The 15,412-nt window shown below is 35.5% G+C and overlaps 1 protein-coding gene across 1 annotated transcript in view; it reads right to left on the bottom strand.

Annotated features, from left to right (window-relative positions):
• Positions 1-15,412, bottom strand: part of MARCHF5 (membrane associated ring-CH-type finger 5) — a 56,283-nt gene that overhangs the window by 36,818 nt on the left and 4,053 nt on the right. Inside the window, exon 2 of the mRNA XM_028512310.2 lies at positions 961-1,163. Coding sequence (XP_028368111.1) covers positions 961-1,163 — 203 coding nt within the window. The remainder of the gene's footprint in view (positions 1-960; positions 1,164-15,412) is intronic.

Raw genomic sequence — 15,412 nt, 5'->3', positions numbered from 1 at the left:
CTAGCATTTCTTCCTATGCATTACGCTAGAATAATATAGACAACCATGGAAATTTTGTTTGCTCTTAATATTAATCTTTTCACATTATAAAAACAGTTCATTATTTGCATTTATGTTGCCTTATTTAAAAAATTGTGCCTGATTTTGACGTCTAGAAAAACATATCTAATAATTATTTCCAATTTCTCTTTGAACCTTCTTCCCTGCAACGTCATTCCTTCTGACCTTCTCAGAACTCAAACTGCCTTCATATACCTCTTGACTACGGCAAAGTATGGTATTAAAAGTGGTTATAACTGGCATGGCATAAATACTAAAGAGAAAGACACCAGTTCATAAATATATGGCTGTGATGGAACGTGCTAAGTTAACATCAGTGTTAGTTACAGCATCCTTTCAACAGTCTGCTATACTTTTTTCCAATGCTAGCTCCATCCTCAAAGATCTTGGGGTATTCCTTGCTCGTCAATTTGCAGAAAAAGGACAGCAGTTTTCATGAAAGAAAACCATATACATTGGGTTCCAAAGATGATGACACTGTCTTTTACTAAATCTTTCATTTCCCTACTTTTATTTCTTAATAGAAGAATTAAGAATATTAGGAAGAACACAGTATTGTTTTCTTTTTCCTACACCAAAGGTCTCCAGAGAATGAAGCTCTTTAATCAGCTTCTTATTGTAGCTTTATCCACAAGGTTAGATAGAGGTCCAAGTCCTTTATCCACTTAACTGAATGAAAACATCTAATGCAGAGACAAATGAATGGATCTGGGAATATATTAAAAATAATGTAAACTGTTAGCAAAACAAATAAATGCCTGACATTTAGAGAGGAAACAACAGAAACAGAATAAGAAATTCACAAAAAAGGCAGAGACAGCTCAGTTTAAAAAAAACCCAAGATCACAGAGTTATGTATAATAACATCGCATGTATCTGTGTTACTTTTAAAGGTCTTACCCAACTTTGGAAAAACTATTAAGTATTCAGCATTGCACTGAGGACATGCCACTCTGGCGGTGCTGTTTCCTCTTTGTTTTTCATCCACCCAGCGCTGCAGACAAGCCTGGTGCACCCATTTTGTAGATCCTCTGCACCTGCATGGTCTAACCCATTCAGCTGTTCTATCATCTTCATCAGTGGCAAAACACACCCAGCAACTTCTGTACATTAAAAGAGAAAATAACACATTATCGTTAAGACCCCATCCTTCTCTCCACTGTAGCCCCCACTTAATGAGATAAGCCTATTATGGTATATTATACCTCTTTTCTACATTAAAAGACTGAGGAGACAAAACCATCAATACATTACTAGTAGAATAGTTTCTTTTCCAGAGTTCCCTTGTATTCATCTGCAGAATGTGTTTTCTGAATTTTGTTTTTATGTAATTTCTTCCATCCTTCTAGTAAGTTATCTTCTGCAATGAACCCAAGAAGCTGCCCTCAAGCTGCTTCTGTTTTATAAGACTTAATTCTTTGAGGGGTGGTAAGCACAGAAATATATGAAATTCAGTGTTTTCCCCATTTCAACACTAACCTTTTAATCTCTTGAAAAAACCAAAGTATTGCACAAGTGATTTTATATATGTTCTCATTTAATTTTCAACTGAGGACCACCCCCCCATTTCTCTTTCTGGTAAAGCATAACTATAAGAGAAACATTATTAAAAAAAAACAGCACAAAGTAAAGAAGAGATGAAGACATCAAGATAAATTGTTTTAGGCCCTGGCTGGTGTGGCACAGTGGATTGAATGCTGGCCTGCAAACAAGATCGCCAGTTCAATTCATGGCTAGGACACATGCCTGGCTTGCCAGGTCCTGGTTGGGGGGCGGTGTAAAAGGCAACCAATTGAGGTTTCTCTTGCACATTGACGTTTCTCTTTCCCACTCTTCCCCTCTCTCTAAAAATAAACAAGTAAAATCTTACAAGAAAAAAGAGAGAAATTGTTTTGGGATAATGATATGATAAATTTCGGCCTACATGACTCTATTATAGGTATGATTGGTTTTCCTTTTTTTCAAAAAAGATTTCATTTACTTTTAGAGAGAGGGGATGGGAGGGAGAGAAACAATGATCATTTGGTTCTTGCACACCCCCAACTGGGGACCTGGCCTGCAACCCAGGAATGTGCCCTGACTAGGAATCGAACTGGTGACCTTTTGATTCACAGGCCAGTGCTTAATCCACTGAGTCACACCAGCCAGGGCTGGTTTTCCTTTTTCTGGAATTGTATTTATTACATTTGAAATCCAGATGTCTCAAATCTGGATGCTTCTTATATTGAGAAAAAATTCTATTGAGATGGCTAAAGTTGTAACATTTTCCCATTTTGTTTAACAGGCACTTTAAGAGGTCTGATTTGTTCTTGTGTAGGTTTTGACAAGTTCCATCAGGGCAAATAGAATGTAACTCAATGAGAACTTTCAACCTCCCCCCCCCCCCCCATTAAAGTATGAATGCACAACTGGAAACTGCTAATTAAAGCTTCTTACCTACTGTGTATTTTTCACTTAGATAAGTGGCTTCTTTCAGAATAACTAGCTCAGTGGGAAAGACTATGTAGTCAGGTACTAAAGATGGGTGAGAGCTCTAGTTCCTGCAGAACATGAATTTTAATTGTGTGCTAAATTCATGGCAACAATATCCAAAATTATGATTTTACTCAGCTTTCAAATCCAGTCAGATTTCATACAACCTAGGTAGGAATAGGAGGTAGGTAGTGTTTGTTTAGCTCGCTGACCCTCTGACCCACCTCAGCCAAGCTGTCTGGATCTTCACATTATCTTATGGTTATCTAAAAATGCCCCTCCTCCTTTCTTTTTTAAAAGATTTATTGCGGTAAAATATACATAACAACACTTACTACTACTTTAACCATTTAAGAGTACAGTTAAGTAGAAGTAAGTACCTTGACGTTGTTGTGCAACTATTACCACTCTCCATGGTTTGGGTTTTAACCTACAATTTCTGCATAAAATTTCGATAGATAAGTATAGAACAAATAGACCAGTTAATTAAGGTGTTATGTATTTTCCCCACAACTGAGGTGGTTTTGTAAATATATTTGTGTACATCTGGGAAATAAGATGTATCACTTTGGTAACAAAATATAGGAAGACTGTAGAAGCTTTTTTTATTGATAGTTATGTGTTTATTTCCATTTTAATGTTCACGGTTTTTATTAATATTTTCATTGATTATGCTATTATAGTTTTCTCAATTTCCCCCCTCTATCCCCCTCTGCCCTGCCCCCTAACCCTCCAGCATTCCCCCATTTAGTCCATGTCTATGGGTTGTACATATACTAAGTTCTTTGAGATCTCTCCCACACCATTTTTTAATCTCTCCCTTATGCCTACTAACCATGCTTCTTCTCCCCACTTTTTCCCACCTATTCCTCCCTTCCCCCTCCCCACTGAAATTCCTCTGTGTGATGTCCATTTCTCTGATTCTGTTCCTGTTCTGGTTGTTTGCTTAGTTTTTATTTGTTGTTTTTCTTTTCTTTTAGGTTCATTTGTTGATAGTTGTGTTTGTTGTCATTTTACTGTTCATATTTTTTATCTTCTTTTCCTTAGACAAGTCCCTTTAACATTTCATATAATAATGGCTTGGTGAGGGTGAACTCCTTTAACTTGATCTTATCTGGGAAGCACTTTATCTACCTTTACATTCTAAATGAGAGCTTCGCTGGATAGAGTAATCTTGGATTTAGGTTCTTGCCTTTCATGACTTCAAATACTTCTTTCCAGCCCCTTCTTACCTATAAGGTTTCTTTTGAGAAATCAGCTGATAGCCTTATGGGAACTCCTTTGTAGGGTAACTCTTTCCTTTTCTCTTGGAGCTTTTAAGATTCTCTCCTTGTCTTTAATCTTGGGTAACTTAATGATGTGCCTTGGTGTGTTCCTCTTTGGGTCCAACTTCCTTGGGACTCTCTGGGCTTCCTGGACTTTCTGGAAGTCTATTTCCTTCACCAGATTGGGGAAGCTTTCCTTTATTATCTGTTCCAATTCAGTTTCTTGCTGTTATTGTTCTCCTTCTGGAACTCCTATAATTTGGATATTGGAATGTTTCAGATTGCCCCAGAGGTTTGTAAGAGTCTCTTCATTTTTTCGAATTCTTGTTTCTTCACTGTGATCTGGATGGATGTTTTATTTGTTCCTTTGATTTCAAATTGTTGCTTTGAGTCCTGGTTTACTTCCTGTCACTGTTGGTTCCCTAAACATCCTGCTTTATTTCACTTTGGGTATCCTTCATGTTTTTTTCATTTTTCGACCCAGCTCAATCAGATCTGTGAGCATTCTGATTACCAGAGCTTTAAATTCTCCATCAAATAGGTTGGCGATCTCCTCCTCGCTTAGCTCTGTTTCTGAGGCTCTATTCTGGTCTTTCATTTGGGCCATATTTCTTTGTCTTGGCTCAGTTGATAGGTTGTAAGGGGGCAGGCAAGACTGTAGAAACTTTCAATAATGGAATATAAGTGTATGCATCTAAGCACAGCTAGAGTAGCATAATCAATCAGTATTAAGGTGAGCCAAATATTAAGTCATTTTCAGTTATCAGGAAAAAATTAAATGTAAAAAATGTATCTACTAAAAAATGTAATGGTATGTTAATATTTTGGTTAGACTTGAAAAAAACATGTTTATTCAGAACAATCTTCATACTATGTTGAACCTAATGAAATTGCCTATATTTATGTTTTTTACTTAATAGCAATTTCATATTTTAATCTCATACACACAATATACTTATATGTATAATCTCCATAAATTCTGGATAAGTGTAAGTTAACATTTTCCAACATTTTATTATGAAAAATGTCAAACTTTAAAAATAAAGTTGAAAAATCTCTCAGTGAATACCCATATTTCCAACATCTAGATTCTGTAATTCTTATCATTTTGATGTACATGTGCTTTACCACATATTCCTTCATTAATTCACTGTATTTCGGATGCATTTCAAAGCTGCAGGCATCAATATACTTTATCCCTGAACAATTTTTACAGTTTTACTTTTCAGAAGGTACTCAAGTGATATTTAAAGCAAGCATTTTCAGATTTTTTTCCAATTTCACAACTATGGTAGGCTAGATGAACAACAATTTGCAGTGGAAACTTATTAGGAATTAAGCTTAATTAGAAGTGTTAATACAACTAACTGTTTTATTGATTCACGGTGATAAGTATACAGCTTACAAATTTGGATTTTTAAGACAGTGCTCATTAGAGATAAACTGAAATTAATCATTAGAGAATAACTGAAATTATCTTACAGAGGAGATATTTTAAAAGAAACCTTATTGATCCCTGAGTGGTGTGGTTCAGTTGGTTGGGCATTGTCTCATAAAGTGAAAAGTGGGTGTTCAATATATGGTAGGTTGGGGCATATGCCTAGGTTGCAGGTTTGGTCCCCCGGTCAGAGGCAACCGATCAATGTTTCTCTCCCTCTCTTTTTCCCTCCCTTCCCCTCTCTCTATAAAAATAAATAAATAAAATCTTTAAAAAATAAAAGAAACCTTATTGATATTAATACTCTCAAAAACCGTGCCTACTTCTCAACATCTCCAGCTTACCACATATATTTTTTATTTATTCCAACAGTTAAACAATAAATCTGATGATGGTCATTTTAGATCAAACAGTATTGCCCATGATACATAAACTTCTGGTAACAATACTAAATTAAAATTGCACCTAAAAATTGTAGCTTGGATGCAAATAAATATAAAATGGAAATTTTATAATAGCACAAGTTTTATTCAAGTACAGAATAAGCAACTGAAAAGTATAGAAATTGCCAACAATTACTGAACATTCACTGGTTTAATGTGGTTGCACACAAAATATATGGAAGATTGTGTCTATCTGGAAAACCCTGTCATTTAATTGGGGCTATGTCCAGTAGATAAGAGATCTGTTTTTAGGTTCCAGTACATCCATTTTAAGAAGGATCAATCTGGATAGATCAAAGAAGGCTTCAGGGAGGAGTGATAGTAGAAATTGATCAGGGACATGTTATTTTATTACAGGGATTCTCAAAACGAAGGTCCCTGGACCAGCAGCTTCAGGATCACTTGGGAACTTATCTGGCTCCACCTCAGATCTAGTGAATCAGAAACTCTAGAGGACGGCCTAGAAATGTTTTAACAAGCGCTAATGGTGATCCTGATGTACAATATAGTTTGAGGACTGCTGATGTGGAGATATGGCAGGTTAAAAAATCAGAGATTGGAGGAAGCATCTGTATAAAGCAGACAATTACTTAATTTGTTTAAGTTAGAAATAATTGCTTCTAATAACTACCATATTTTGCTGTTTATAATGCTTTATTTCCCAAATTTTGGGGGGGAAATAAGGATGCGCAATATACATTGGTAGTACTAATTCCCTACCTATATAAATGTTTTTACTTCTTTTATTTATGCCTATGTGTTGAAAGTGTAACTGTAGAAAGCAGTAACAGTATCCATATGTACAAAAACAAATGGTAAAATTCCTTTATATATATATATATATATATATATATATATATAATACAAAAAACAATTATCTAAATATAAGTAAACTAAAAAAATGGAATTAAAAAATTAAAACAGGGCCCTGGCTGGTGTAGCTCAGTGGATTGAGCGGGGGCTGCGAACCAAAGTGTCGCAGGTTCGATTCCCAGTCAGGGCACATGCCTGGGTTGCAGGCCACGGCCCCCAGCAACCGCACATTGATGTTTCTCTCTCTCTCTCTCTCTCTCTCTTTCCCTCCTTCCCTCCCTCCCTTCCCTCTTTAAAAAAAATAAAATCTTAAAAAAAAAAAACTAAAACAGAAGACTTTTTCCCCAGAAAGTTTGGGCCAAAACCATGGATGCCCATTATACGTTATGCAAGGCAAAACACAGCACATATTTTTTAATATAAATAACAGTACAGAAAATGTTAAGTTCTAGAATTTACCTACCTAATAGTGAAAGAACATTAGTCTGTGAAATAAAGGCCAGGGAAACTGACTTAAAGCATATAAAAACAGTAACATGAATACTTTTAGGTAAATAGCCTGTAAGAAAATATTACTAGTCTTCAGGGTTGGAGAAAAGTAAAGGAAGGAACAAATAATGTATATGAAGCCCTTCTTCCCTCATTAAAAAACAAATGAACAAACAAAAACTTCTTAAGAGATTATCCAGGAACATCACCCGAGAAGGTCTGATAATTATGTTTTCCCCATATCCTACTCCCTCCTTGTTGCAATCTATTTTAGCTATTTATTCTCCAATTCCCTATCTCCACCCTTTTAGGGAGAAAAGAGGTGTTTGAAAATAATCGGTTTACAGTTTCTCCAGATCTTAGAATAGAGGGGAGAGTAGAAACTTATGCTTTAATAGTTGTGTATAGCACAACTTCTTCTCTTTTTAAGGAACAAACAGTATCTCATGCTTTCTATGGAAAACTTCCCTCCAACATCAGCCATGTATGTGGTTTAGGCAGTTCTTCACCGTCCCTAGGTCTAGGAGAGTTGGTTTAAGAAGTATCCAATCCCCCAGATTACAGTGATTGGGATGCTGTGACCATAAAACTGGTTTTATCAGAGTGAACCTCAGAATTGCTGCAAGGAAAGTTGGTACAAAGACATTCTCTTAATGGGAGGGAGGTGGGGCGGGATGGGTGGGTGGGCTGGGAGTAATGGACAGAAAACTGTACTTGAACAATGATTAAAATAAAATTAAAAAAATAAAAGACATTCTCTTCTACTGGGCTTGAAAGCAGGAAAAATTGTGAGACTATTGCTGTTAGGAACAGGATAGGCACCATGTGAGCCTGTAGAACACAGAGGGAACTGAAAGATGTTCATATACATAAACCCAAAGTTTTGTTTGTTTGTTTAGGTTAACCAGTTTGGGGCACATTTCCCATCATGTGTAACACAAACAATTCTGATACAGAGGAAAGTTGGATATAAGATGGCCCTAGAACAATCATATAAACAGCTTTTATAAACACATATAGTATTTTTTTGTCAACAGTTTTGTTTCCTACTGACTGGAATGTGGGCAGAAAAGACTGTAAGTACTTTAAGTCTTGCAAGCCTATCTATTTCTCACACTGGCCAAAATATGTAAGCTCTTGATTCTGCTGTTAGATTATGGTCATGTGTTGGATAAAAACAGCTAAGTTAAAACCAAACATTTTGAAATTAAACATTTTTTTGCTAATAATGCCATAGTATTTGCATTTCAGGGTAAATAGAACATAATTCTACTTTAATTCAAGTTATTATCTTTTAATATTATAATTTATGGAATGGCAATTTGAATACCTTTAAAAGGTGAGAAAAATCTATTGTTTTCTATTTCAAAGAACAAAGCCCAAAACATTTCAATGTCCACACCTGAGAAGAGGTTGTCAATTTCTGACCAAACTAAGAGTTCCTCTTTAAATCATTTCCCCACTCTTCTTTTCAATCTTCCAGTTTCTTAGAAAGCAGTGCTCAGTGTGATGCACAAACATCATCTGAGAACTTGCTAGAAATGCAAATTCTCAGGCTGCACTCCAGACCTACAGAATCAGAAACTCTGGATGTGGGACCTGACACTACAATTAAAATTTTTATTTCTAATTTTATTTTAAAATTATTTTCTTTATTGTGGTAAGATACATTTAACATAAATTTTACCATATTAACCATTTTAAGTGCACAGTTCAGTGGTATTAAACACATTCACACTGATGTACAACCATCACCCCCACCAATTCCCATTACTCTTTTCACCTTATAAAACTGAAACCTATACCTATTAAAAAAATCTTTCCATTCTGCCTTTCCCCCAACCCCTGAAAACCACCATTACGTGGTGCTTTCTATCTCAATGATTTTGACTACTCTAAGTACCTAATATATGTGGAAATTGTTCAGTATTTGTCTTTTTGTGACTGGCTTATTTTACTTAGCATAATACCCTCCAAGTTCATTTGCACTGTAGAATATCCTTCCTTTTAAAGGCTGAATAATAGTGCATTGCATGTATATACCACATTTTGCTTATCCATTCATTGGTTAGGACTTCTATAATTTAGCTATTCTGAATAATGTTGCTATGAATGTGGATATATAAATATATGTCTTTAAAATTCTGCTTTCAATACTTTAGGGTATACATCCATAAGTGGAATTGCTGGATCATATTGTAACCTTTATGAATTTTTTGAGGAACCACCAACATTGTATTTTACAATAAGCCCTTCAGGGGGACGCATTATCTAAAGTTTGAGAACCTCTGCTCTAGCCATTTTTCTTTCTTTTTCCTTATTTCTTCCTTGTCTCAACTTACTCAATGTAAACATTTTAAAATTTGGTTTTAAATTTAAAAAGTAAGTAAAATGCCTCAGATCTTTCCTTCTAAGGAAAAAGGCTAGCTAAAATTGGGAAAAAGACTATGTGAGCTCAGGATATTCTAACTAGTTAAAGAACCTGGGCTTTGGAGCCAGATTGCTTGAGTTCAAATCCCTGCTCACTACTTACACTTTTTAATGACAGGATCCCTTCAGCTGTTGTAAGGCAGGACGTTAAAATCTGGGATCCATGGAAACTTATGCGGGTTGGTAAATTTGGATGGGGAAAAAATTACGTGTTTATTCACACTAACCTCAATAAAATTTAATTTTTCTTTAATGATGACTGTAAGCAAATCACACTAATATTAGTATAGCAATAAAAAATTAGGACAGTGCCCTGGCTGACGTGGCTCAGTGGACTGAGTGTTGGCCTGCAGGCCTGCAAACCAAAAGGTTGATTCCCTGTCAGGGCACGTGACTGGGTTTCAGGGCAGGTTCCTAGTTAGGGGTGTGTGAGAGGCAAGAGACTGATGTTTCTCTCACACTTCAATGTTTCTCTCCCTCTCTTTCTCCCTTCCTGCCTATCTCTCTAAAACATAAAAATGTTTTAAAAATGAAATTAGGACAGTGACCAAAAATTTTCATATTACTTTACAATGTGCAGATTCCCAAATAACATTTAGTTCAACACTAATCTGAAATTAGTTATTATAACTACCAATGGACCTTGTATTTTAATAGCTGTAATTCAATATACTTGGTTTCATTTCTGATCCTAAATATTGTTTTATTCTTTCAAAACATTCTGAGAAGAACCCCTAGGTTAGCCAGACTGCCCAAGGTGCTCTCAGCATAACAAAACATTTTGGTAAGACCCCCTATTATGAAGGATTAAACAAGTAATCATGAAAGTGCTTAAGAATTGCCTGGTACATATATAGTCACCTAATGAACACTAGTAATGGCGCTGATAAAGATAAAAAAGATGGTGTCAACTTTACATGTTTGCTTAGATTTTACGGATGCATTTTCTTACCTAAATTGCAAATTACCTAAAGTGCCACAAAGCAATTCTGCTTGGCACCCTAGTATTCAGTGGAAAACGTCCTGGTTTCCTGCCCACCCCTTCCCTCCAGATTTTTCAATACATCACCACCAATGATTAGGATATTCATTCAAACCCTCTCAATTCATCTTCTTCCACCTATCTTGTCCTTCCATTAGCTTTCCTAAATGCCCCCTGGCTTGCTGATGTACACACTATTTGCTTCCACAACTTCCTACCAAACCACTTTGTGGCACATTAGTTTACAAAGTACGTAAAGGGGAGATCTGGAAATTACCATGGCTGGTTCAGTGATCAAAGAACAAATTACTATCATACTGTGAAGACAAGAAAACAGAACTAGACAAATCTAAAGAATATTACTTATTCCTTAAAATAAATACACAGCCTTACTGGTATTGGTAATATCATTAATCTGTATGTATAGCATGCTATTCTACAAAGATCAGTCACTTGATTCTAGATCATTTAAATAAAACTTTCTTCTAGTTATATATCTTTCCTAATAGTAAAGATTACGAGCAGTTCAAGGAATGGCTAGTTTACCCTAAATCTAAGATTACTCAAGATCTCCTCCTAAATCAACTTGAGCATCTACTAAGTACATTCATTATTTGATGCCACAAGGAACAAATATATGCATAGAACCAATACGTACACTAGAAACCACCACATAAAACATTAAGTGCCAATAAAAGATGTCAGAGACTATATATAATACAGAAATGTGATGATGACAGTAAGAAACAGAATGAAATAGCTGAGGTTTCACGAAATGGAGCGCAGATGAGAATACAGATAAGAATTCAAGTTGGACTGGGGAATGAAAAGAGTGAAAGGAATAAGAGTATTCAAAGTGAGAAAAATAGCATAAACAAGTTTAGAGATAGAAATGAACATATGGTTATGAACAATGGAAAGACCAAAGGTCTGGAGCAGAGAGGCTTTAAGATACATATAGTACAAACTAGTTTCAAAAGGGTGGATGATAAACATAACCTTACTTTATAGGGTTCGTTTGTGAGTCATTCACTCTTTGTATGATTAAGTTAGTTATTTAAAAAATATATGGAAAAAGGGTGAGAAAACTTATCAATAAAAGAGTTTTTCATTTGAACATAACCAAACAAGATAGGTAATCCAACAAAACAGCTGGCAGTAAAGCCTATCTTTGTAGACTCGAATTGCAGGTGTCTATCTTGGATTATTAGAAAAATCTGGGAAGTCAGACTCTTGCCCCAGAGATCACTGATGAAAACTTAAGTGTAACAGAATAGAACAATTCCAGGATATAGGAAAGCAATGAAACAAGCTTTAAATAGCTGTTATTGTATCATATATAGTTCCTTGATATATTTGTTTGACAGTTTTACAAAACAGAACAAGCACTAATTCAAAACAAGCTTAGAGATCCACACTGATTATTGCAAGGCTGGCCCCAGTTGACAATGGAAAAAATTGCACTCTGTTGCTTTGTCTCAGGATTAAAAGCATCGTATCCCATGTATTCTGGAGTAGGAACTACAGGAACAAGACTATAAAAATCTCTTTGTGTCTGTTCACCCCACTGGAATGGAAGTTAAACTATCTGGAGTCATCAAAGAGATATAATCACAATCATGACACACTACCTAAGAGCAAAGCTAAGGGAAATATTGGGCATGGGCCAAAAAGTTTGTTTGTTTTTTTCTGTAAGATGGCTCTAGTAGCACTTAGTTGTCTTGAACTTCATTTGAAACAATTTTATTAGACTGTATTGTGACAGCTACCACATCAGCGTGCATTAAAAAACATCAAAATTGGTGATTTTTTGTGTAGCCATTTTAATACTGAAGATGGAAGAAAATATGCAATATTTTTAGCATATTATTTCAAGAAAGGTAAAAAATGCAACTGAAACAAAAAATAATTTTTTCAATGTAGAGAGAAGTTGCTTGTGACTGATCGAATATGTCAAAAGTGGTTTGTGAAGTTTTGTGCTACAGAATTCTTGCTGGACAATCCTCCATGGTCAGGTAGACCAGTTGGAGTTGATAGTGATCAACTCAAGACATTAATAAGAGAACAGTCAACATTATGCCATGTGGGAGACAGCCAACATACTCAAAATATCCAAATCAATCGAGTTACTGGTAAAAATGAAAAATGTGTCTTATTTTATGGAAAAAGAATAAATGGACTTTTTGACCAACTCCATATATCACATCAAAAACAGTCATTTATTGAGCATATATTCATGCCACATCCTTTGTTTCGGATCTTCATAAACTCTGCAAGCATAATTATTTCCATCTTAAGGAAACAAAAGCCCAGAAAGGTAATCTGCCCAAGGCTTCACAGTTAAGAGAGGCACTGATGCAATCTAGGCCTTGACTCACTTAGCTTTTGTCTCTGCATCATGCTGCCATATTTAGTGTATTCTGATAAAAATTTCCATTTCTCGTTTCTAAGGAAATTATAGCCAGTCCAAGAAATGCTGTGTTTCATTTTTGCTAGAGTACTTTTAAGCAGCCATAAGGAGCTTTCACCAGAATTCTAAACCCCTTCTAGTCTATTTCAGTGTGCCATATAAATATTATCATCTTTCATTATCTTATGAATTATGGCATGTAGAGCTGGGAAGTGAGTATGTATGTATGGCATGTAAAGAATTGCTACATGAGTCTGGACAAGAGATAAACAATATTTCTGGCTGAAATGGTCAGAAAAGCTTTATCAATGAGGCAGAACCTAAAGTGGGTCTTGAAGAATGGGTAGAACTTTGAAAGACAAGATGCTGAAAAGAAAGTCTTGTCTTCAGAGGACAATGAGCAAATAGTTTGGCTTAGGCAAAAGACATGTACTTAAATTATGTATTCATTCTTAAAGAGAAGCAACATTTTGAAAAGGTAGTTGGTGCCACCCATATACTCAGTGTCTTAAACATAAGAGGAAACATAATACATGTGATTACAGGAGGCCCTAAAGGCCAGGCTTAAGAATTTGAACTTAAGCTTAATTAGCAATAAGAAAATATAGGAATTTTTGAGCAAATGAGACAACTGTTTAAATGGTGTTTTGTAAAATTATTCTAATCACTAATATGTCCTAAATAATGAAAAGAAAGACATTGATTCAACAATGTTTCCAATATACTAGATCCTTGTGGAAAAATGGGATAGGAGTTTCTGATTTCAATGACTTTCCAGTTTAATGTGCATGGTGGTAGTAAAGCACTCATGTGCATGAGTGTAGAAGACTGATACGTGGAATAGGTGCATTACAAAATTTACAATACAATGTGATACACTACAGTGAATGCATCAAGATTCTATGAAAACACAGGAAGGAGTAACTCACTCTCCCTGATGGAGTTGTGCAATGCTTCAAGATGGTATATGAGCTTAATTATAAAGATGGGTAACAGTTAGGTGTTAAGAAGTCATCTAAAGCAAAAACAAGGAGATGAAAGAGCAGGAGATACTCAAAGGACAGTGAAGTGCAATGCAGAAGAGTATGGTTAAGGGCAAATACAAATCCCTTTGCTGGGATCTTAAAAGTTTAGATTTTACCCTACAGATGTAAAGACTGGAGAATTTTAAAGCATGGAAAGGACATGATTATAATTGTGCCTTGGCTAATTTTGGTGCTACTTTGTAAGTCAGAGTTGAAGAGAAAAACTGGAGTCAAAGTAGAATCTATAGTATTTGAGAAGCAAGTAGACTTGAAGGGAAAGATGCAAAAAAAAAATACTTCAGTTTTATGGTTGATGGACTGTAAGAATGGTCCTATCGAAGACTAAACATTGGGAGTTCAAGATAAGTAAAAAGGCAGGGAAATATCAGTAGTTTAGATAGGTTAAAGTGCTAGTAATACTGTGTATATACAGGTAAAAATGTCTACTGAGCAGCTAGAAATGAGATACTAAAATGTGAAAAGAGATCAGGATAAAGACACACCTGGGAGTCATTCAAATAGAGGTAAAAATGAGATAGTAAGTGAGTACACTTTTTAAAGAAGATTGGTAAGTGCTGAGGATTGAACCATACTTACGTTATTGAAGGGAGTAAAAAGTGAAGAAGTCAGGGGGTAGTGGATCAGTTTCATCTTCAATACATGTATGTCAAGGACATGAGGACCAAGAAAAAAGTCATTAAGTTTATTGCTTAAGAAATTAATGATGACCTTTAGTATATTTTTAGTAGAGCTAAGGACAAGAAAGGGGAATGAAAAGTCAAATTATAAAGAGAAAATGAAAACCTAAATGTCATAAACAGGGGAAAGGATTAAAATGAGTGGTATGTTAAGGTGGATATTTTATATATATATTCTTTTTTTTAAAGATTTTATTTATTTATTTTTAGAGAGGGAAGGGAGAGTGATAGATAGAGAGAAACATCAATGTGCGGTTGCTGGGGGTCATGGCCTGCAACCCAGGCATGTACCCTGACTGGGAATCGAACCTGAGACACTTTGGTTCGCAGACTGTGCTCAATCCACTGAGCTACACCAGCCAGGGCTGGATATTTTATATATATATTCTTTAATTGCTGTATGGCACAGAGCTCAAAACAATATTTTAAAAAGCAAATGTAGATTGATTAAATTTTAGAAACAAAACAACACTATTCTATATGATATATAAGCATTAAACAAAAACAGTAAGAATATAAACCCATTTATGATAGTGGGGTGGGTATGGGGTGATGATATGGGACTGGGGATACTGGTCAAAGGCAACTTTGTAAAGTTTCTACTTTGTAATATACAGATGGAAGTAAACATAACTAACTGCTAGTGACTTTTAAAATTTATTGATTTTGTGGGGGAAGAGAGGAAGAGAGAGAGGGAGATGAGGGGGAGAGAGAGAGAGAGAGAGAGGGAGAGAAACAAAAATATCGGTTTGTTGTTCCACTTAATTTATGCATTCATTGGTTGCTTCTTGTATGTGCCCTGACTAGAGATTGAACCTGCAAACCTGGTGTATCAGCATGACGTTCTAACCAACTGAACTACCCAGCCAGGGTACTAATTCCTAATG

This window comes from Phyllostomus discolor, chromosome 5 (assembly GCF_004126475.2).
Source record: "Phyllostomus discolor isolate MPI-MPIP mPhyDis1 chromosome 5, mPhyDis1.pri.v3, whole genome shotgun sequence".
Taxonomy (NCBI): domain Eukaryota; kingdom Metazoa; phylum Chordata; class Mammalia; order Chiroptera; family Phyllostomidae; genus Phyllostomus; species Phyllostomus discolor.
The sequence above is the reverse complement of the archived record's forward strand: the minus strand, read 5'-3'. Positions and strand labels throughout refer to the sequence as shown.